We start from the raw sequence: 21841 nt of genomic DNA, 5'->3' as shown, positions 1-21841 counted from the left end.
ATTTCCTATATATATATTTCCTAAATTATATTAGTATATTATATAGCATATGTATTCTAGTGTTTAGCTCTGGATCCACAAGAGGAAAGTGGAGAAGATATATTCTCATAGTAGCATGTAAATTGTGGTATTCTTTTTTCAATCCTAGATTTTTCATGGAAAATGCTTTGTTTCTTTCCTGATATTCCCACATATTTTTTTTTCCTTTTAGTACTTTTGAAAAACAGTTTATTGTTCTTGCATTAGTTTACCAACAAACTCTGAGCAACTCTGACCAAGCTGCCTTTTAAATTTTATTTACCTGGTTTAATATTGTTGAATTCTTTTTCAATTGTCTCTTCCGTGGTTGATAACATAAGATTTCGCACATAGAGGATTTTGACTGATGACATTGTATCTTCATCAACCTCAACCTCTGGCTCTGCCCAGTCTACAGCTATGGGATGTCCCCATAATTGTATCCTTCCTGTGGAGTAATCAGAATTCCACAACTATGACAATAAATAAAATGAAAGATAATGGGACGAAGAAGTCCAATTCAGTCCTACTCAAGAACAGTTCATTGAAATCAAGTACATTGGTTTCAGTGTGTCTACTCTGAGTGTAACTTAGATACAACCCATTAAGTAGGTGATTTTGACAATACAGGTTTTCTCTACTTAAGTTTATTGCTAAAATGATTTTACACAATTGTAAAATGTGCTATTGATTGCATATAGATGAGAACACACAGGCTCTCATAGTTACTATTTGATTTCTTCATTGCTCAGGCGTGCACTGTGAGTGAAGCTTCACTTTGTGAAATAATCAGAACTGTGCTAACGCTTACCCTAAAATGCTAGCATATAGTGTACTGAATCCTAGGGGAATTTTTCCACTATTCATGTTCAAATTATATATAAAAGAGGCACAAATGATAGCTAAAAGCCAATAGGCATAAGGAATGGAGAAAAGTGAAGAGTGTAAGACATGCTAAAATCCCCTTTCTTTCCACATTACCTGGCAGCAGTTTCCGCCTTGCCATAGCTGCTGCCCGATGGCTTCCATATTCCACAAAAGCGAAACCACGATTCTTGGCTTTATCGGCAGCGCTGGGATATACAATGACATCAATGACACCATCTGTAACTTTCCTCATCTCTGCCAAAATTTCTTCCCTCCTCTTCGTTTTCGGGATTCCTCCTACAAATAAACGGCAGTTGTCTACACTGGCACAAACCCCTAGGAGTCGACCATTCCTGCATACAAACAACAGTTCCAGGTTTGTTTGTTTTTATGGTGAAACAGGCTTAACTCTTTGTGAAATCTTGACCCGTGATTACAGTTTAGAGCCAATGCTCTCATGTCAAACTTTCTGAACAGTGTAGTTAGTCAAGCAGAAGTCAAGTGAAGCAGCCCTTAAAAATATAAAGCAGGCATAGGCAAACTCAGCCCTTCAGATGTTTTGGAACTACAACTCCCATCACCCCTAGCTAACAGGACCAGTGGTCAGGGGTGATGGGAGTTGTAGTCCCAAAACATCTGGAGGGCTGAGTTTGCCTGTGCCCTGATATAAAGGGCTGCAGAATACCCAGTTTTCATTACTTAGCAATAAAATTCAGAGGTGTTTTTTTTTTTTTTTTTTTGAGGAGAAATGTTAAGAGTAGCCTAGAGCAGGGATAGTCAGGGTGGTTCTCTCTAAATTTTGCTCTGCTACAGGTCCCCTCATCCCTGACCATTGGCTATGTTGGTTGGGACTAATGAGAGCGGTAAAGCATCAGGTGAATATCACACTGGCTATCCCTGGGCTAGAGAATTTGCTCATGCAAGTAGTTCTCACCAAAAATAATGATATTAACAAGATAAGGTTTCACATGCAGCAAGCACTAGTTAAGACATAATCAACAGATGTGTATTTATTCTGTGACAAAAATAGTAATGATTTCTTGTTGTAGTGGTAGTAATAGTAGTCATCTCTAGACACCCGCTATGCTTCTCAAAGTATCACTTTGTCAGTGGAGTTGGGGATCAACTCCTCTTGCACCCAAACTGGCCTTCTTGAATTATCTTTTGCCACAAAGGCCACTTTCCTTCCATGACCTTCTTGCTTCTAGTTGGCAGCTGTGGAGTCTTAGGCATACAGACACGGCCCACAGGCTTTTCAGCTGCTGATTAGTAACATGACGCTTTGGTCTGCTGCACATGGTTTTAGGCAAGGAGCACCTACTCCTGGTGTTAATAACTGTAGACAATACCAAGCTAAGCAGGCCAATAGTCCAACTTGATATAAGACAATTTCTATAGTTTCCCCTTTTTTGTTTTTGTTTTAAAGAGCACAACTTTTAATGCATTTGTTGCATTATATTCAAATTGAGACCTGCTTTGCAGGTGTCAGCAAGATATGCAAAACTACTAAACAAACAATGCTTACCTAATTTCATAATTATTCAGTTGCCTGATTGCATTTTTGGCCTCCTGTTTGTTAGAAAATGTCACAAAAGCATATCCCCTGTTGTTTCCATTGAAGTCCATCATCATCCGCATTTCATAGATTTTTCCAATCTGCAAAAGCAAAAGCATGAACTTCCATAAACGAGCATGGAAAGGGAGCTTTTGTCTGCACTAGAGAACATCTCTGGACAAATTTCTCTTGTTCTTGTGATTCTGTTTGTATTTCTGCTTCACTCTAGATTAGCTTGGCCATTGCCTTGACCATAAACCAGAGCACATTTTACTCAAGATTTGCTTTCTGACCCATGTACAAAGTCAAAATAAACAGAGGCAGCATGTATCGAAGTCCAGGCTGTGCTGAGCTGGAGCCGTTGGGCAGGTTAGCAAAGCAAATGACCTCAATTAACACACCTTGATAACACCCTGTCTGAGCTCCTGTGTGCAGATAACACCATAAACTTGGGATGGGGGACACACACGTGTGTATCTATGTCTTGCAGGGTGCTCTGGCTTAGAGCAGCTTTCACACATTAGACAATAACACACTCTATATTACTTAGCTACTGTTTGGATTTGCCGGGTCTTGCCTTCACCCAAAGGGTTATCATGACTGGATCCCTTCCAGCCCTCATTAAAAGCCTGGGTATAAATACTGTACCACTAGCCAATTGCCCCTGCATATTGGTGGTGTGTCTCATGAGAGGGGAAGCATGGTTTGTGCACTCACTAAGAATCACTACAAGGCATCAAAACAAGAAGGTGTTGGCATATGACGCAGGACTGTGTCTGTGCTAATGATGCCCTTAGTAGTCTTCACGGGCATTGCAACCACACTTCAAAATTTTGATGAACAATTCCAGTTCCACAGACAGCAAAGACCAAAGCTCTGATAACAGCAGAAAAGACAATGCTCCATTGCACATGAAGATTTAGCTAGATACTCACGCAATGCAGTTTTCTTTTTCCACATCTTTAACAGCACTGTCATAAGCAGTGGCCATACTTTTTTTTTGCTAAGTAGGAAATGGGCTGTGGTTGAGGACTTGTCATATTTACCCCATCCACCCATTATCTTCCCCCCATACTTTGTCTCATCGCAGAACCCTTTGACCCTGTTGCCAAGGCTTGTTTCTCTAGGCGGTACTGTCAAAAATAGTTTTACTGATGTTAATGGGAGCAATGATGTGAATAAAGGCTATAAGAATGTTCTCTCAGGACACAGTTATAGTAATTCATGTCTAAAGAGCTCACTCTGCCATATTCAGAGGTTCTGTCACTTAGAACTAAGCTGCAAGAAAGTGATTATTACGGTGCTGAATATAAAAAATGGGACACAGATCCCAAAATGCAGGGATAATCCTATTGGAGGAAGATTTGTACTGTTTATTTTATCATGTTTGCTTCTTGTTCTTCTTCCAAGGAGTTCAAGACAGTATATGGTGTATTCCCATGATATCACCACAAAAACTTGTGAAGTACATCTGGCAAGGGGTGCAGGTTCAAAAGAAGACTGTGCTGCTGCACATTTAAGAGTTGTGTGGAAGAGGGAAATTTCACTTGCTGAAATTCCATCTTCTATATGAATATCAAAAGTGCAGGCCACCTGGCCACCTGATTACTCACTGAGTTTCATAGCCGAACAGGAATTCAAATCCTGGTCTTTCCAGGCCCAAACTCTGTCCATTGCACTGTATGGGTGTCACTAGTATTGTCAATATCAGTATTACAAACAATACAACCTAGTTCAAGATACCAACTTTTCTTTGCTTCTCCTGATTCTGCACTTACATTTCAACCAAGATAGTGGGATACAGGTGGAATAAGTGATGAAGTGATATGGTGGCTGTTGCTTGATTGGCAGCCTTGAGCATGTAATAGATCATCCCAACTGCTCTGGCGCTCCCCATTTTAACCTATGGGTTTACATTGTGAATCTTAATATGAATTGATGTTTCCAAATGAACGTGGATTGGTTAATGTGTTATCTCAGCATAGAAAGCAATTGACTTGTTTAGGTATTTTATAAATGGGCTTTGAGAATACATAATCCAAAAGCTACAGAAGTTTGTCCGCTGCAAGAAAAAACAGCAATGAATCCTGTGGCACCTTTAAAGACATAACACATTTAATGTCTCAGGAGACGAGAGGAAGCAAGTGTCAACCTCATCAGATGCAAGTTACCAGACATATAAAATATGCTCAAAACATTTATATAAAGCAGTGGAAACTATTGTAAGTATTTGTGGTTGGTTCCAGCTACTTTGGTGAAGGGGTATCTGGATCTGAATTAGCATTTCAAAATTCCCGTAACTGGAAATGAAAATAGCACCATATGCTCCATAATTACATTCAGTTAAAAAATTCTCTTTCCATTTTATATATCTCACTAACAACACTTAGAAGTGGCATAGACAAGGCTAAAAAGTATTCTTAGTATCACTTGTGAAATCATTCTTAGGCATTGCGCACACAAAGCCCTCCTGATACTATATACTTAGCTTTCTGTGGCTTGTACCCTGGAAGCTGGAAGCTGACTTGAGAATTGTATTTGCAAATTAGCGACCTCCAGTAAGTACTTAAAACCACACAGGGTCATAGTCATATGCAACTTATTAGAACTGTGTTTTGTTCAGAATTGCATCATAAGAATATAAGAATGGCCCTGGTGGATGAGGTCAAAGGCCCATCTAGACCCCCAACTAGATGACCATGGGAAACCTGCAGTCTAAGAAGCTCAAAGCAATATCTTGGCCTTATAAGAATCACTCAGTAACTATTAGGTTGAAAGGTAGGACTTTTGTGAGGCCACCTAGTTATAGCTATAGTCAACCAGAGATTTGACCCTAGGCTTTAGACACAGAAGGCTAATGCTTGAGCCACTGTGGCACACTGGCAGTTTCCCATATGGCAGTGTTCTTCCTACTAGAGACATTCTCAGAGTAGGAAACATGCCTGTCCTATTATGTGTGAAGAGCTGCACGAGTCTTTTCTATTTTACCACCCTGATTCTGCTGAGAGGTTCAGGATTGCTGATGTTTGCACAGTCAAATTCCTAGAATATGAGTGTGTGTGTAAGTGAATGAAATCTGCCCAGTTTAAATCATTACTTTTTCACATAACGGGATGAGTTCATCTTCAAAGAGGTCACGGGGTAATTTTCCAATGAAAATCTCACAGCCTCTTTCTGGTGGTGGTCCATCCCAGCCTGGTGGTGGCCCTCCATATTTCCTTTGGCCATTTTCCTGAATTGAAGAGAACAAAAGATGTTGTGAAAACTGGCTTACCGGTAATTCTTCTCAACACTGCATATCTTTTTATACACGCCAGAAGGTTTTCTTTGCCTGGTCATAACTTTTGTCTGTTCTTGCATCTTGGCTTTCATTAGACGTATCTTAGAAAAATTGGGAGTTTTAGTCCAAAACAGTTGGAGGGGACACAGTTCAAGACTTCAGCCAAGTCAATATATTTGGTGCCCCCCTCCCCAAAGCAACACTGTCCCATAGCCCACTTGAGATTGTGGGACCAGGACAGACTTGAGAGGGTAGAATATACAGATAGTAGGATTTGTATGGTTGCAATGGACTTTTGTTTTGCCAATTAAATTGCTTACATTGTAGTGCTTGACTATAGAGCTATCATGTGAAGCTGTCAGTGCATGCAAATGCTGCCCTCACCATGCGACCGCTGCTTCCTTCCTTTTTCATTCCAGTTGTGGGAATGTGAACCCTCTGGAAGACCACACCCTCCTGAAGGAGATTGCATGGCTGCTGTATAAGCCAGATTACATGGGGTTTTCCCCCGCATTCTGTATCTGGAATACCACCAGGCGCAGCATAGGTAGGAATCAAATGTCCCATTGCATGCAGTACTGTACCTTATAACAGAATAATGTTTATATTTTTGCAATACACATTGTGGGTGGGAAGGGAGAGACAGCTTATTTAAGCACTAAGTTCTGAAAGTCATTGATCGAACTTTAGCTGGGGTGCCTAATTTACCTTTAAATTAGCAGTCCCAAAGGAGAAATAATTTGACAGGGAAACTCCTACCTGAATCAAACTATATCCTGTGCGCTGCATTAATGTGCGGAGGGTAGCTTCTTTCTGTGTGCCGGCCAATCCATCCCCGGATTTTTGATTTGATTCCATTGTGAGTGATTATCACCAAAAAATCAGGTTAATTAGGGGTGCTCACTGTAATCAAATTTGAGATAAATTAAGCAGATTAATATTTTTGAAAAAGAAAGCACCACAATATGGGTGGGGACACTGTACACGAATCATTCAAAAGAATTAGAAAACAAAAGTAGAAGATCCAACACCTGAACGAAGCAAAGAGAATCAAGGGGGGACTTTGTAGATTTCTCAGGCAAGAAATATACAGCAGGCCTCACTACAAAGTGAACTATAAAGGCTATTTTATTTTGAAGAGTTATAAAACACTTCACACCCACAAGCAACCCAGGTGGTGTACGAAAAGATGAAATACATAAGACACAGACTCAATAAACTAAAAACAATACAACAATTTCTACAATTGTACAGTTAATATTAGTTACAGATGGGTAGCCGTGTTGGTCTGCCATAGTCAAAACAAAATAAAAAAATTCCTTCCAGTAGCACCTTAAAGACCAACTAAGTTAGTTCTAGGTATGAGCTTTCTTGTGCATGCACACTTCTTCAGATACACACACAGTGTATCTGAAGAAGTGTGCATGCACACGAAAGCTCATACCTAGAACTAACTTAGTTGGTCTTTAAGGTGCTATTGGAAGGATTTTTTTTATTTTGTTTTGACAGTTAATATTGTATAGCATGACTGGGTCATGTTTCAGAAAAGCCTTCTTCAGGGAATGGTTGTGTTTAGGGAATGTGTGATTTCAGGTAGTAGGCTTTGAGAGAAGTTGTATTTAAAAAGAAAGAGAACAAAAAGTCCCCCCCCCCCATGGTCAAGTTCAATGAACTGCCTCTTGTACTACGAATGTGTGGGCATGTTTCTCAATCACATCAGTATCACACACACACACACACACACACACACACACGTCATTAACTTGCGTCATTGAGGGGCAATGGTGGCTGTTGTAGGCACCTGGCCCACTTTCCCTTAATGGGCCATATTTTCGGTTAACAACCCAGCATAGCAATTAACACTGAGGGGGGTGGGGGGTGGAATATCCCATTGGTCCCCTTGGAATGTTTATTTCCTTAAATTGTGGCATCATGTATAGTTAGGCCCTTACTTTATCTACAAAGGGACGCGGGTGGCACCGTGGGTTAAACCACAGAGGCTAGGACTTGCTGATCAGAAGGTTGGCGGTTCGAATCCCCGCAACGGGGTGAGCTCCCGTTGCTCGGTCCCTGCTCCTGCCAACCTAGCAGTTCAAAAGCATGTCAAGGTGCAAGTAGATAAATAGGTACCGCTCTGGTGGGAAGGTAAACAGCATTTCCATGCGCTGCTCTGGTTCACCAGAAGCGCCTTAGTCATGCTGGCCACATGACCCGGAAGCTGTACGCCGGCTCCCTCGGCCAGTAAAGCGAGATGAGCGCCACAACCCCAGAGTCAGCCACAACTGGACCTAATTGTCAAGGGTCCCTTTACCTTTATCTAAGGCCTTAAGTTTATCTAAATGTGCCTAATGAGCACTATTTTAAAAATGTGAGCTGAATCAGTTTGTGGGGGGCAAGGAGGCTGATGGGCTGAGAGCAGGTGTGGAGAAGAAATTTAAGGCTTTCCTCCCTTGGTGTGGGTCTTTTGAAGTTAGTGTTTCATGTCAATGGGAGATTTTACCCATAGCAAATACTGGCGGGATTCCCCTCTGGATCACAACACAAGAGGATGAGGTTAAATTCACCTGCCATGCCTTCTCTGGTCTTTTAATTTTCAGCTCCCTCATCCTGCTGCTGCAATTTGCATTAAAAAGCAACAGCACATGTAGAGAAATGCCTTTTAGCCTAACAGAAGCAGTGTGTGGATTTAAGGCAAACTATTATCTCCCCCTTCTCTTTTCATTACTACTTGCTGGAATTTTGTATATATGGAGCTCCTTCCCCTTGTAATGCTCCTGCCAACCTAGCAGTTCGAAAGCACGTCAAAGTGCAAGTAGATAAATAGGTACCGCTCCGGCGGGAAGGTAAACGGTGTTTCCGTGCGCTGCTCTGGTTCGCCAGAAGCGGCTTAGTCATGCTGTCCACATGACTCGGAAGCTGTACGCCGGCTCCCTCGGCCAATAAAGCGAGATGAGCGCCGCAACCCCAGAGTCGGCCATGACTGGACCTAACAGTCAGGGGTCCCTTTACCTTTACCCCTTGTAATATAATAATGAAAGTTTCACCACTTCACATATCCTGCTTGTGTGACAGTGGTCGGTGATTTTAAACCAACGTGAAAACTGATGGTATGTTTTGCTTTGTCAGTTTGAGATCTGTACATACCTTGAGTAAATGATGATGACTTTGTGACTTTATATAAACAATGCTGTTGGAATGAACACCTGTACAAAGAAACTCAAATTTTAGGAGCCTGTTTGTATTAGGATAGTAAGTGGGTATGGGACTGCATCCTAATTACAGCATAAAATAGAAGTTTTAATTTGGGGGAGAGAATCTACATTAAATAATGCTCAAGTTAGCACCAATGAGTGATGGATAATATTTATTTATTGCATTCTATCCCACTTCTTTCTCCAAGGAGCTTAAGATGGTGTACATGGTTCTCTTCCTCCACACTTAATCTCTACAACAACTCTGTGAGGATGGTTAGGCTGAGAGGCAGTAACTGGCCTAAGACCACCCAGCTTCATGGCCATATTTAGCCTGTAACAGCTTTGCAAACTGTAGTAGCTTCCAGAATTTAGCAGACACCATCTTAGTAGTAGTAAGATGAATCTGAAAACAATAACACTCAACTTGGAAAGCCACTACCATCAAAGGATAATTTAAAATGTTTAAACTAGGTAAATAAGTTTGACATACCTCTCGACTGTCTCAATCTGTTTTTGCAAGATCACAGAGCCCCGCAAATGCATAAGATTGCAGAGTCCCAAAGTGCACTTTTCTGGGCTCTGTGATCTCATGTGGGTCCTGTGACTCACATGGGGACATAGCTGGGAAGATGTGCGTCCTGGTTTGTGGCCTAAACATGCTGGAGGATATGCTTTGATAGGTAAGAGTGAAACGAGATGTAACAGGGCAGATACATGGATTTATGTATGTATCTGCCCCTTTCACATATAAAACGGGGGAATGGGAATGTGTGAAGTGTTGTGATACCAGAAGCAAGCCTGGATTGGAGGATACAAATGTTTGAAGTCATAGAACACAGTGGGTGGTAGTCAACTAAGTTTTAGTCAACCCTACTGAAATTAATGGACCCAACTTAGTCAAGTACATTGATTTCAATGGGTCTGCTCTGAGTAACAGTTGGCTGAATACCACCCAGTAAAGTATAAGTGTCTGGGGTGTGTTGGGGGGGGGGGGTTAGCTACCCTCACCCATGCACTTTTTTACTCCCCCCCCCAAATGTGCAGGCATACCCATTAATACATATGGCTGCCCCATTCATATCCAGTTTTAAGCCTTTGTTATCAAATTACTTCCCTGCTTTAACAGGGGAATTTAACAATTTTTAATTGTTGTTTGTTTGTGAAGTACTGTCTGAAGTTGCATTACCATTTCACATTTACAGTATCTCTCTTCTTCTAATGTGGCTTCTGTTAAACACTGGAAGCTGCCAATGTTTGCAAAATTGTTATAGGGTGGATATTACTCACTATCAGATTGCTTTTAAGACTCTAATTTCCTTAGTATTTTGTAGCTCAGAATTGGAAGTGCAGTGTTACAAAAAGAAAGGGATTCTATTGGCCAGTTAAAATTAAAGCATCTTTTTTATTCCCATTCAAAAGCTGCTTCAGAAGGGGACTTTTAATATAATTTCTCCTTTTTTTAGTTGAAATACAATCTTTTTGCCCTTTTAATATAATTTTGATGTGGGCATTGTCAGCTCATGCAACAAGTAAAATAAATAATTAAATCTGAGTACAATAGAGGCTCCCTTTGTCTAGACACCCATTAAATTCCCATCTTCTGGGAATGTATCTCAGAGCACTGAAACCAGCAGAAAACCTCAGACAATACACATGACTGTATCTAAATTACTTTGTAATACAGTACATAGCATATTTTGGATCACCAAGGGAAGGAAAAACCTGACTGACACTATTTTGCCATCCAAAGCAACATTTCCCAATTATTCTCCCACAGACCAGACCACACAGTGTGTTTCTGCATAAGATGCTGATTGGAAGGAGGTGAGCCCAGAGAGAAGAAGTAGCAGCTAGGAATGTGCACCAACTTACATGTGCACCCCAAAGTATGCAAATCAAGAGGAGGCAGAGAAGTTTCTCATGTTTCCAAGTCAGACTTCACAATTAACAAGGCATCTCAAGGCAGATCAGGGACTCTGAGCAGTCACTCTGTAGCCTCGACTGTCCAAAAATTTCACAACCATTTCTTCCCTCTTCTTCTTGAAAAACACAACCAAGCTGACTCGGGAAACGACCAGAGCTTTATAAGGCAGGGGATAGAGAGGTGGGGAAGATAATTCATTTTGACAGACAGCTCTAGTTTTTAATCACAGTGAATTATTTTTCCAGGGCATTCCAGTCACGGGGATTTGGTGGAGGTTAAAAGCAGTGTTTGCTTTTCATGCGAATCTATGCTTTCCCCTGTGAAATCTTCATTATATCTCCCCAAATACCTCAAGGCATAAGTCCACCTCACATCAGCGACCCTTGGGCAAAAAGAGTTCTTGCTGGGTGTTTTGTTTTTCACATTTTCTCCACCCCAGTTTTCTTGCAGACCCATGCTCTCTCCACCCCATGATTTATATTTTACCCACCCAAAAATGGTGAAGTCAGAGAACCACTGTCACGGCTAAAATGGCCGCTGTTTCTTTAATGCTTAAAAAAGCTGGGTCAGCATGAGTCAGCGGCCTGCACCAGGTTGTATATATAGAGTGAGAAATGTTAGTTTGGTGTTGAGTTGGGTTGGTTGGTTGGTTAGTTAGTGAAAGCTGGTAGTGTTGATGTGTGTGCAGTTGGTCAGTCGCTTTTGCAGAAAGACTTTTAAGAATAAAAGCAGAAAGTACTCTGCAAGGATACTTTTCTCGTGGACTCTTTTATGCTGACAAGGGTCCGAGAACCAGGCTGAGGTGACAAAGGGAGGTCAGAACCCTTTTTTTGCTTTTTACAAGCTCTGACAACCACTGCAGCTAGTATTCTGAAATTCAGAAAGCTTCATCCCCTTGGAGGGGGAGACCATGCCTCCAAATCACATCCAATTCTAGCAGAAAATTTAAAAAGGAGTTGAGGTCCAGCAACATCTCGGATGGTCACAGTTTTCCCACCCCTGGTCTATAGTGACCAGGAACAGTTCTCCAGGGATTCAGAGAGGAAATCCTGCTTGGAGACACTGGGATTGAACTGGTGAACTTAACCCCATTCTTCCCTTTTATACACTCAACTCTAGATTAGAACAGCAGACTTTTTCAGTCAGATGGTGACTGACTGAAGGTTATCCAGTGATCTTCATAGCTGAGCTGGTATTTGAACCTGAGTCTTCCTTCTCTAAGGTAGCACTCTAGCCAGCATACAAGACTTATTCTCTTCATTTCATATATATGGTACATAAGTAAGAGTTCCCAAGTAAACTGGGGAAACATATTCCTTATTGCTCACTGTGGCATTTCATTTCTGGGGTTGGGGTGGGGAGGTGGGTTATATTTCCCTAACAGTATGTCATCCGTTATGCATTTACTAAGTGGTTTTGGTTTTTTTAAGGAATAATAACTTAAGAGAAGACTGCTGGATGAGGCCAATGACCCATTTAGTTCAGTATCCTGTTCTTGCAGTGGCCAACCTACTGCTTGGGGGAAACCCACAAACAGTATTTGAGTACAAGATCTTGTGGTTTCCAGCCAGTGGCATCCAGAAGCATTGCTGCCTCCAGCTGTGGAGGGTAGAGCCTAGCCATCATGGCTAGTAGCTTTCAATAGCCCTCTCCCCATGTTTTTTTTTTAAACCAACTGATTACAGCATTAGATTATATAAGATAACTATCCCATTACCATCTCTTTTCATCTTAATCATTGCTAGTCATGCCAATATATAAAACAATACTACAGTCTTGTAGTGTTGGTTAATATCTGTGTTTATTATTATTTTTTAGAATGCGATAAAACTAGGATCCTCTGCATGCATGGCACCACTGAGCTGTGGCCACCCTACCTCTGCTGCATGTTCTTTTGATGCCAGCTTCTTTTCGTTTGCACGGCCATGGGCAAATAATAGCGCCAGCATTGCCAAAATAACCAAAGATTGACAAGCCGTGCTACATGTTGCACTCTCATTTTAATGGCTGGCTCTCGGTTCCCTTTGAGGATCTAGCTGGAACAGTCTAATTCATAATGCTTCATTCTGCTGTGGCTTCTCCTCCCCCTCCTCTCCCAATCTGCAGACACATTTGTCTTGACTGTTCAAAGATCAATGCACACTGCGAAGATAGAGATCGTGGGATTTCTCAATCTGATGGAAACACAGGTTTCCAGTGTATTACCATTCCCTCCAGGCTCCTGCTGTGCTTTTCCCCCCTTTTTTGCTTTTGGAGGCTGCTTGTTAGCTGCTCTTGCTGGAAGCCTAGTAACTGTGCCCATGAATAAGATAAGAAAAATGGTGTTTGCCTTCTGCAGATCAATAGACCAACTCACTTGAAAACACTGACTTGCCAGAGACACTTCTAGACAAATCGCATTGGAATGGTAAAGGACAGTATGTTTGGGAACAAATAAAAAAAGCAGACCACAATTTCATCTTAGGTGAACAGATGTTACATCTACATACATTTAAAGCATGCTTATAGCACTTTAATCCTGGGAACGGTACTTTTTTGAGGGTGCTGGGAATTGTTGCCGTCTGCAGAGGTCTCGTGTCAACTCTCAGCATCCTTAGGAACTACAGTTCTCAGGATTATTTCGGGGAAGCAATGACCCTTGAAGTGCTATAAGAGTGCTTTAAATGTATGGTGTGGATGTAGCCTGAGTGTGGAACAAAAAGTACTGCAAACTACAGTTGCCAAGCAATTCATAAATGGACTACATCATGATTGGATTTTTCTCACTATAAGACACCAGCAAATTTCAGTATATATTCATTGGGCTTGAACAGAAATTATTCCTACCCCGAAATCTAGGATTCCCCCCCCCCCAAGAGTGGAACAGGGAGTTAGCCCTCAAGTTGATGCACTTGCCTGTTCTCCCCTCTGCCCTGCCAATATTCCTTTCATTGCTGGGAGAGAAAGTAAGAATTATTGTTAGAGCCCAATATCTCCTTACCTGAGGATAGCTGCTGACAGCAGCTCCAATACTGAAACAAACACCTCTGATTGTGTGAGATAGGATTAGGGGTAGTGTGTGTGTGTGTGTGTGTGTGTGTGTGTGTGTGTGTGTTTGTTTGTTTGTGTTTGTTTGTGTGTGTGTGTGTGTGTGTGTGTGTGTAAGCAACACATGTATATGTCACAAGGCAAGTAGTCTTCAACATCATGTACAATCCAGTTCATGATAAACACAAAGGTTGCCTTTTTAAGGTGCAGCATGAGATAACTAAACGTGGTTGATGGGAACTACACTTATAGCAAACTCATTTCTCTGAGTGCTGTTCTCCTGTGTAGCCAAAATGACACCAACTTCAATCAAGAGAGAAATGTCAGTATAGTCAGGAAAGCTCCAAAGTTTACAGAACAACAACAACAAAATTTTTGTGGGGTAATCTAAGCATACCAACTGTTCCGCAAAAAAGCTCAAGGAAGTCTGAACATGCTTAGGGGCTACAGAATGCTGCCTGTTAGGAAGGAAAATATGAGAAACTGAGGTGCGGGCTGAATGGAATGGGGTCTCCTGAAAGGAAAAACGGCTGTCTGGAACACTGAATAGGTGTGCACCACTCTGCAACATTTTGTTGCTCGTTCTACTTGTACAGTAGTTGCATTTCTCTCCCTGCCTTTGACTGCCCATGATACTGCTTCTTTAGCAAGAAGTAGTAATCCATTGAACACAGAGGCAACAATAAGGCAAAATACATCATCTCTTTCTCCCATCCCCTCCATCCACAGATCTATGCTTTAAGTTGTGTTCAGTTTTTCTTGCAATGGCACCGTATCAGTAATACAGATACCTTTATTCGTTCAGTCCCTGCCCTCAAAGGTATAATGTATGTCATCCTCAAAAGGTGACTCTGGGCCCACAACACTAATAATTTAGCGGGTCGGTCTTTTGCTGCTACCCTATTTGCATTAAATGCTGAACTGTCAGCGGGCAATTTAATATGAACCATTTTGTTTAATTTGATTTTCTGTTCATCTTTTCCAGATCTAAAATAGAGGCCAGAGGTAATAGTTGTGAGTAAAAGATACTACTTGTTATCTTGCATTCCCTGGTTTTAAATTATAGTACACACTTTGGTACACGGTAGTGAAAGGCACCTATCTTGGCTAGCCATAGAGGTGCTTGCTTACAAACCAGACAGCTATGGATGCAGAAATAGAACAAGAATTCTGTTTATCTTAGAGAGTAGCTGCTTTGTAAGTGAAACATTCACACAATGATTAGCCTCCATGAGTTGTGTTTTAACAAATCTAAATTGAATTGGTGGAGCGGTGGGGGGGGTGTCAGGAACTCCTCTTTTACCTTCTCCTCATTTCTTTCTAAATGAAAGCAACCAATTTCTCTCTGGTGGCTGTTTGGTCTTGCTACCTTTCCTATAAAACTGGATGCAGTGTCTGCATTTGATATCCAATGCTTTGGGTGAAAAGCTAGAGAAGGCAAGCCATGCAAACAACAAGAAGGCAACTTTTTAGCCTTTGCCGCTAATGTATCTATCCCAGCAGTTGTCTGCATCTTGCAAATACTAAAAATCAACATTCTCATGCCACTGGTAAACAACTGATTACCAGCACTGGGGAAATTGTATGATAAACACATGATTGCAGACAAAGCCATATACATCCTGCGAGCTGCAGACTCATGCAATTGAATTTTTACATTTCAAATGCTTCTCTTGTTCTGAACAAGCTGAGATTAAGTCCTTCCTTACAAATTATAATAACTGACAGTAAGAAATTTAGCAGCCTACCCCCTATTTTTTAATAAGGTATCAGAGTGAATAAAACTGTACCTGAGCAATTTCAGAGATCACCACCTGGAAGGGTTCTCCTTGATTATGCTGAATTTGCGACGTGTCACTCTGGTTATACTCTAATCATCATATCAAACTCCAAAGGTTCAACAAACCCCAGGTTGGTTTACAGTTCTGTCGGTTAAACTTTAACTGGCCGTATCTCTCTGCTCCATGCAGCCCTTTGACCAGATAGCTAGGTCATTGCAGCTCACTGTCTACACAATGTTTACAAAATGCACAAGGCAAAAGTCAATTGTGGGTCTGAATAAATGTGTGCGAGGTGAGAAGGATATCATTTGAAAACCAGTCTGCTAGGTTAGCTGGGGAAATGTTATTTCGGACAGAGAATTTTTAACTGAAAGTAATTGACTTTATCACATAGCTGAACGTTCCTTAAATAATCCTTAGAACTTCAGAAAGTTTGGATTGCTGACCTGAGTTTGTATGATGTCTAGCTTTTAAAATCATATGATCCAATGACAAGGTTTTCTATGTTGCTCGATAAGAATCTGTGTCATAAACAGAAGTGCATGGTCTTGTGGGGAGGGATAATAGATCTTACTGTAACAAAAAAATGCCTCTTTATGATGATTTCAAATTTCCTTCTCTGTCTTGAAGAATTGTACAAGGATGTATAATCCAACGAACAGCAAAGGGCACTTAAACCTGTAAATTTTTTTTAAAAACCACACACATTAAAATGAGTGCTTTTTATTGTAGTTTTAAAAAAAGTTTTGTTAAACAGATTTGTTATTTAAAGAACAGAGAAACTGCAAGCATAGGTAGTCACAAAGGTGACTACCCTTAGGAATAGTATATTTTTATACAAACACAAATGAAAAATAGGTCTTTTGAGTGGGTAGTTGTGATGGACTAACAACTTAAACCCTAACTCAGTACAGTAACTGGGATAAATTACGCTGACATAATATTCTATTAATTAAAGTGAGTGGGGACAGTCTTTGGGTTGTGAGAAGAGGCCTCCATTCGTCTTTTGTCTTCTGGATGCTTGGCACCACATTGCTATTCTTGGAAAGTGGGTTGAGTAGTCAGGTGGTAAAACTGGGATCTGAGCATGAAATGAAGGGATCACATGAACACTTTGCCACATACTCACTGCAAAAAGTTCAGCTTCTATTTACTCACCCGTCTTCTTGCTACCAATTTGCAGTTAATGATGTAACACAAAATACACATAAATGCTAATACATACCAAACATGAGAGATGGAAAAATACATAGTTAAATAAATTATTAAACAATATGTATGTTAACATAGATTTAAGCAATATTTTTAGACATGAAAAACCACACACGCCATTGTCTCTCTTGCATCAGTTTTAGAGAAACAGGCTGTTTTTGTAGGGAGGTTAGATAATGGAAACTCAAAGTGAGCAAAATCTATTTTTGTCTTAAGAGCAGAATCTGGTTTCTTTTGTTCATGTCTCACATTGTGCTCTGTAAACAGGACACACGGCGTTAATTAGTAAACAGGACACAGTGTTAATGAATTCATGCCTAGAACAAGATAACAGATTCTCAAACTTCCGACACAGCAGTTTTCATGAGGATAAGCTGAAGGGGGCTCGCAATGCAATCCTATGCAAGGTTCCTTTTAAGTAAGTCTTGCTTATTTTGGTGCAATTTACACCCAGGTTACTGTACATAGGACAGCAATCTTAGGCAATGTTTATCCCAATGCCTAATGCCAGGCAGATTTTTCTAATCTCCATAGCATCAATGCTTTTGCTTATTTGCATATAATACTATCTTTTTGCTGCATAGTGTTTTTGAGTATAGAACATGACCATATACCAAATAAAATGGATTTAAGTGTATTTAGAGCATTTAGAACGGAATATTGGCACCAATTTTCTCGTTGCCCATGGCCACCATTATGTGCGGACACCCACAGAGCTTTTAGCAAGATGTGAATACTGGTACTTAATTTTTGAAAAAAAAAAAAAAAAAGCACTTAGTGTATATTGACTGGATTTCTATCCTGCCTTCACCAAGGACTCAGCCTGGCTACAGTGCAGTTTATGATTATCTCAAATATGTGTGTATATAGACATATATAATATATAAAAAGTATGTTTGTGTGTGTGTGTATAATGATTTGCTGTTCACATGAGTCACATGGCAATTTGCAAACATACCATAAAATCAATTAAAAATTCTTTTAAAAACTGTACTAAGAAAAACAACTAAAGACAGGTTTTAGTAACACGCAGAATAAATATCCAAGGAAGAGGCCTTTTACTGTAGGACAGTGGAATAGGGGCATGAAAAGCTAGCTCTGTGGATAGTGAATAACTCTAGTGAACAGTGTACAGACTCTGTGGTTTTGGTTTGGTTTTTGGAACCTAAATTAAGACCAATTCTTCTCTCTCTCTCTCTCTGTCTGTGTGTGTGTGTGTGTGTAGTATATATATAGTATATATGTATGTATGAATCAAAAGATTTACATTCTATTACCCCCCCAAGCTGTTATAAAGTGATAGCTTCCACTCATAAAGTTGGAACCAGAAACTTTGAAAGTCACCTATAATAAGTCCCAAAGTGGGCTGTCTTAATTAGCAGCAACTGCAGATCAGTTTGAATTTAAAGTTTGGGACTTTAGGAAGAAGCAGAAAAATGTTAGGGAAAATGGCCTTTGGAGATAAATAAGCCATTTTCATGTCCTTTTTCTAACAGTTGAATCATCAAGATTGCAGTGTGCCCCCCCTTTTGTACTATAATGGGAGACACATGGAAAATCAGTGTTGAAATATATTTGTCAGAGTTCAGGAATGCACGCTGTTTAAAAAGGGCCTTGCGGATATTTTAAGCAAGACCAGCCTTCTTATGATGTAATGGCAAGTGGTTGCTTTGATGGCAGATTCCAGGAGGGGGCTCCACATTCTTGCTTCCAACGCTAAGGATAGACAAATTTGTCAACTATAGTTTCACAAAAAATTGTTAAGGTTTCTGTGCACATCTGACATAATATACACCTATTTGTATGTAATTTTCCAAGCAATTCTCCCTAATACAATGCATTATTTTATGTTAATTTCACCAATACAGTGGTACCTCGGGTTAAGAACTTAATTTGTTCTGGAGGTCTGTTCTTAACCTGAAACTGTTCTTAACCTCAAGCACCACTTTAGCTAATGGGGCCTCCTCCTGCCGCTGCACTGCCACTGCACGATTTCTATTCTCATCCTGAAGCAAAGTTCTTAACCCAAGGTAATATTTCTGGAGTCTGTAACCTGAAGCGTATGTAACCTGAAGCATATGTAACCTGAGGTACCACTGTATATGTATTTGAATGCATACTTCCGCCCTGATATATGCATTTTGCACAACTTTTTGGGTTAGAGAGCTGCACTGAAAAATTCAGAGAAGTGCAAAATGTGAAGGAAAGCTCTGTTTCAGTTTGCATATTTTTTTTCCTGGAAGTGTGAATCAGATAACTTGGAAGTAAATTGTGAAATAAACCATATTCCCCTCCCCCACTCCTACAACCTTCATATCTTTGCTAGGGTTGCCATACACCTGGAATTTCCTGGACATATCTTGAATACTGCAGTTGGCAGCAGTGTCTGGGCAGAAATCATTATAATGTGCAGAAAAATCCGGACATATGGCTGCCCATGTCATCAGTGCCATTTTTGCTGATTTCCCATAAAAATAGCTCCAAAAGGGCCTTTTTTGTGATTTTCACTGTTTGAAATATGGCAACTATCTTTGCATCATTTGGTAGAAGGAGGTGCTTTGGTTCAAAGCACTGTGAAATATGTTTCATTTTTTCTTTTTGATTTGGTACAAAAATTATCCAAAGCCAACATGGATTTTTGCTCTTAGTCAATCTGATGCTCTCCAGATGTTGTTAGACTACAACTCCTATCATCACAAGTCAGCATGGCCAATAGTCAGGGATGATGGGAGTTTTAGTCCAATAATATCTAGAAGGTATATTGGAAGGATACCTCTACCAGGGTAGAGCTTTGTGCTGGGTGAATAAAGGGTGAGATTTCTTGAGGTATCCTCAAGACCATCCTTTATTGTACTCCTATTTTCAATTCTGGTAAAACATAGAAATGACAGGTTAAAACAGAACTGGCACATTGTGGGAAATTCACCATGAACACACAACAGTTCTTTTATATTTGTCATATTAGAAAGAAAGTGCTTCTTCACACAGCACAGAGTTGAGCAATAGAACTCACTTCTACAAGGGCAGTGATAGCCATCAACTTAAAGGTAAAGGTAAAGGACCCCTGAAAATTCAGTTGTGAACGACTCTGGGGTTGCGGCGCTCATCTCACTTTACTGGCCAAGAGAGCCGACATTTGTCCACAGACAGTTTTTCCGGGTCATATGGCCAGCATGACTGCCAAAATATTGGGAAATATTAGAAAAAGATGGAGACAATTGGAAATTGCAGAGTTTGGAGAAAATGAAGGACAAGGTGCGAGACTGGTTACATTATGCTCAGATTAAAGAAGTTTTTAAAAATGACAAAAAGTTAGGGTTCCAGGTGGAGAAATCGAAGTTAGAAACAGAATTGTTAGAACCAAAGACCAAGGTACTATCTAGAATGTATAACTTGCTGCTAAAATGGAATACACAAGACGAAATGGTTAAATCGGCTATGATAAAATGGGCACAGGACATTGGGCATAACATTATGTTTGAGGACTGGGAAAGGTTGTGGACCACTGGGCTGAACTTCACTGCATGTAATGCTCTGAAGGAAAATGTAATGAAAATGATATATAGATGGTACATGACCCCAGTTAAACTTGCCAAAATATACCATTCGTCTGACAATAAATGTTGGAAATGTAAAGAAAATGAAGGAACATTCTTTCACCTCTGGTGGACATGCCCTAAGGTGAAGGCCTTCTGGGAAATGATATATAATGAGTTGAAAAAGGTATTTAAGTATACCTTCACTAAGAAACCAGAGGCCTTCCTTCTGGGTATTGTCGGCCAGAGGGTGTTAAAGAAGGATCGAACATTTTTCATGTATGCAACAACGGCAGCAAGGATTCTCATCGCAAAAAATTGGAAAACTCAAGATTTACCCACACTGGAAGAGTGGCAGATGCAGCTGATGGACTATATGCAACTGGCCGAGATGACCGGCAGAATCCGTGATCTGGGAGAAGAGAAGTTGGAGGAAGACTGGGAGAAATTCAAGATGTATCTACAAAAACATTGTAATTTGGTTGAATGTTAAGAAGGATGCTAGATTATAAAAAATTGGCCACCACTAAACTAGATTTAAATTTGATGCTAAGTGAGATTAAAGAAAATATAAAAATTTTATTGGAAAAAGTGCTAGATTATATTTGAATGTGTGGACATGTGACTGTAAACAAGTTGATAATTTGTTTGGAAAAAATTTTTTTTTAACGACGTAAATGGGAGAGGGGGACGTGAGGGAGTCCAAAGAAGCGAAGAATTTGTTGTGATAGAAGCAAGATTGTTTTATGTGTGCATTTTATATCTAAAAAAACCTTAATAAACATATGGCCAGCATGACTAAGCCACTTCTGGCGAACCAGAGCAGAGCACGGAAACGCCATTTACCTTCCCGCCGGAGCGGTACCTATTTATCTACTTGCACTTTGACGTGCTTTTGAACTGCTAGGTTGGCAGGAGCTGGGACCGAGCAACGGGAGCTCAGCCCGTCGCGGGGATTTGAACCGCCGACCTTCCGATTCGCAAGGCTCAGTGGTTTAGACCACAGCCCCACCCATGTCCCCTGCCATCAACTTAGATGGTTTTGTAAGAGAATTGGACAAATTTATGGAGGATAAAGCTATCAATGGCTACTAGCCACAACGGCTGTTTAGTGGCTCCACAGTCATGTACTGAATACCAGTTTTTTGGAAGTCACAGGAGGGAAGTGTGCTCTTGCACTAAAATCCTGCTTGCAGGTTTTCCATAGGCATCTGGTCAGCTACTGTAGAAACAGGAAACTGTACTAGATAGGCCAGTGGCAGGCTCTATTTATGTACACATGCTGATAACAACCTCAGATTAGACATCTTCTTCTATTTTTGAAGTCAGTTCAGGGTACGTATAATTTTTTTAAAACAGAAAAGTGAGATATAAATATATAATAGTACTGTATCCTTCAGGTAGGTTTCACATACTTACGGACTGATGCAACTTCAAGACATTTCCT

General features: G+C 40.5%; 1 protein-coding gene across 2 annotated transcripts in view; it reads left to right on the top strand.

The window, feature by feature from the left end:
• The first annotated feature begins 1000 nt into the window (after positions 1–1000).
• Positions 1001–21841, top strand: part of PRKG1 (protein kinase cGMP-dependent 1) — a 652365-nt gene continuing 631524 nt past the window's right edge. For both annotated transcript variants that reach the window (XM_081861792.1, XM_081861791.1), the window contains exon 1: positions 1001–1261. In XM_081861792.1, coding sequence (XP_081717918.1) covers positions 1104–1261 — 158 coding nt within the window. In that variant the 5' untranslated portion in view covers positions 1001–1103. The remainder of the gene's footprint in view (positions 1262–21841) is intronic.

The sequence above is a fragment of the Podarcis erhardii genome (assembly GCF_964252035.2).
Source record: "Podarcis erhardii genome assembly, chromosome: 5".
In the NCBI taxonomy this organism is placed as follows: Eukaryota; Metazoa; Chordata; class Lepidosauria; order Squamata; family Lacertidae; genus Podarcis; species Podarcis erhardii.
This window is presented reverse-complemented; position numbering and strand designations above follow the sequence as displayed.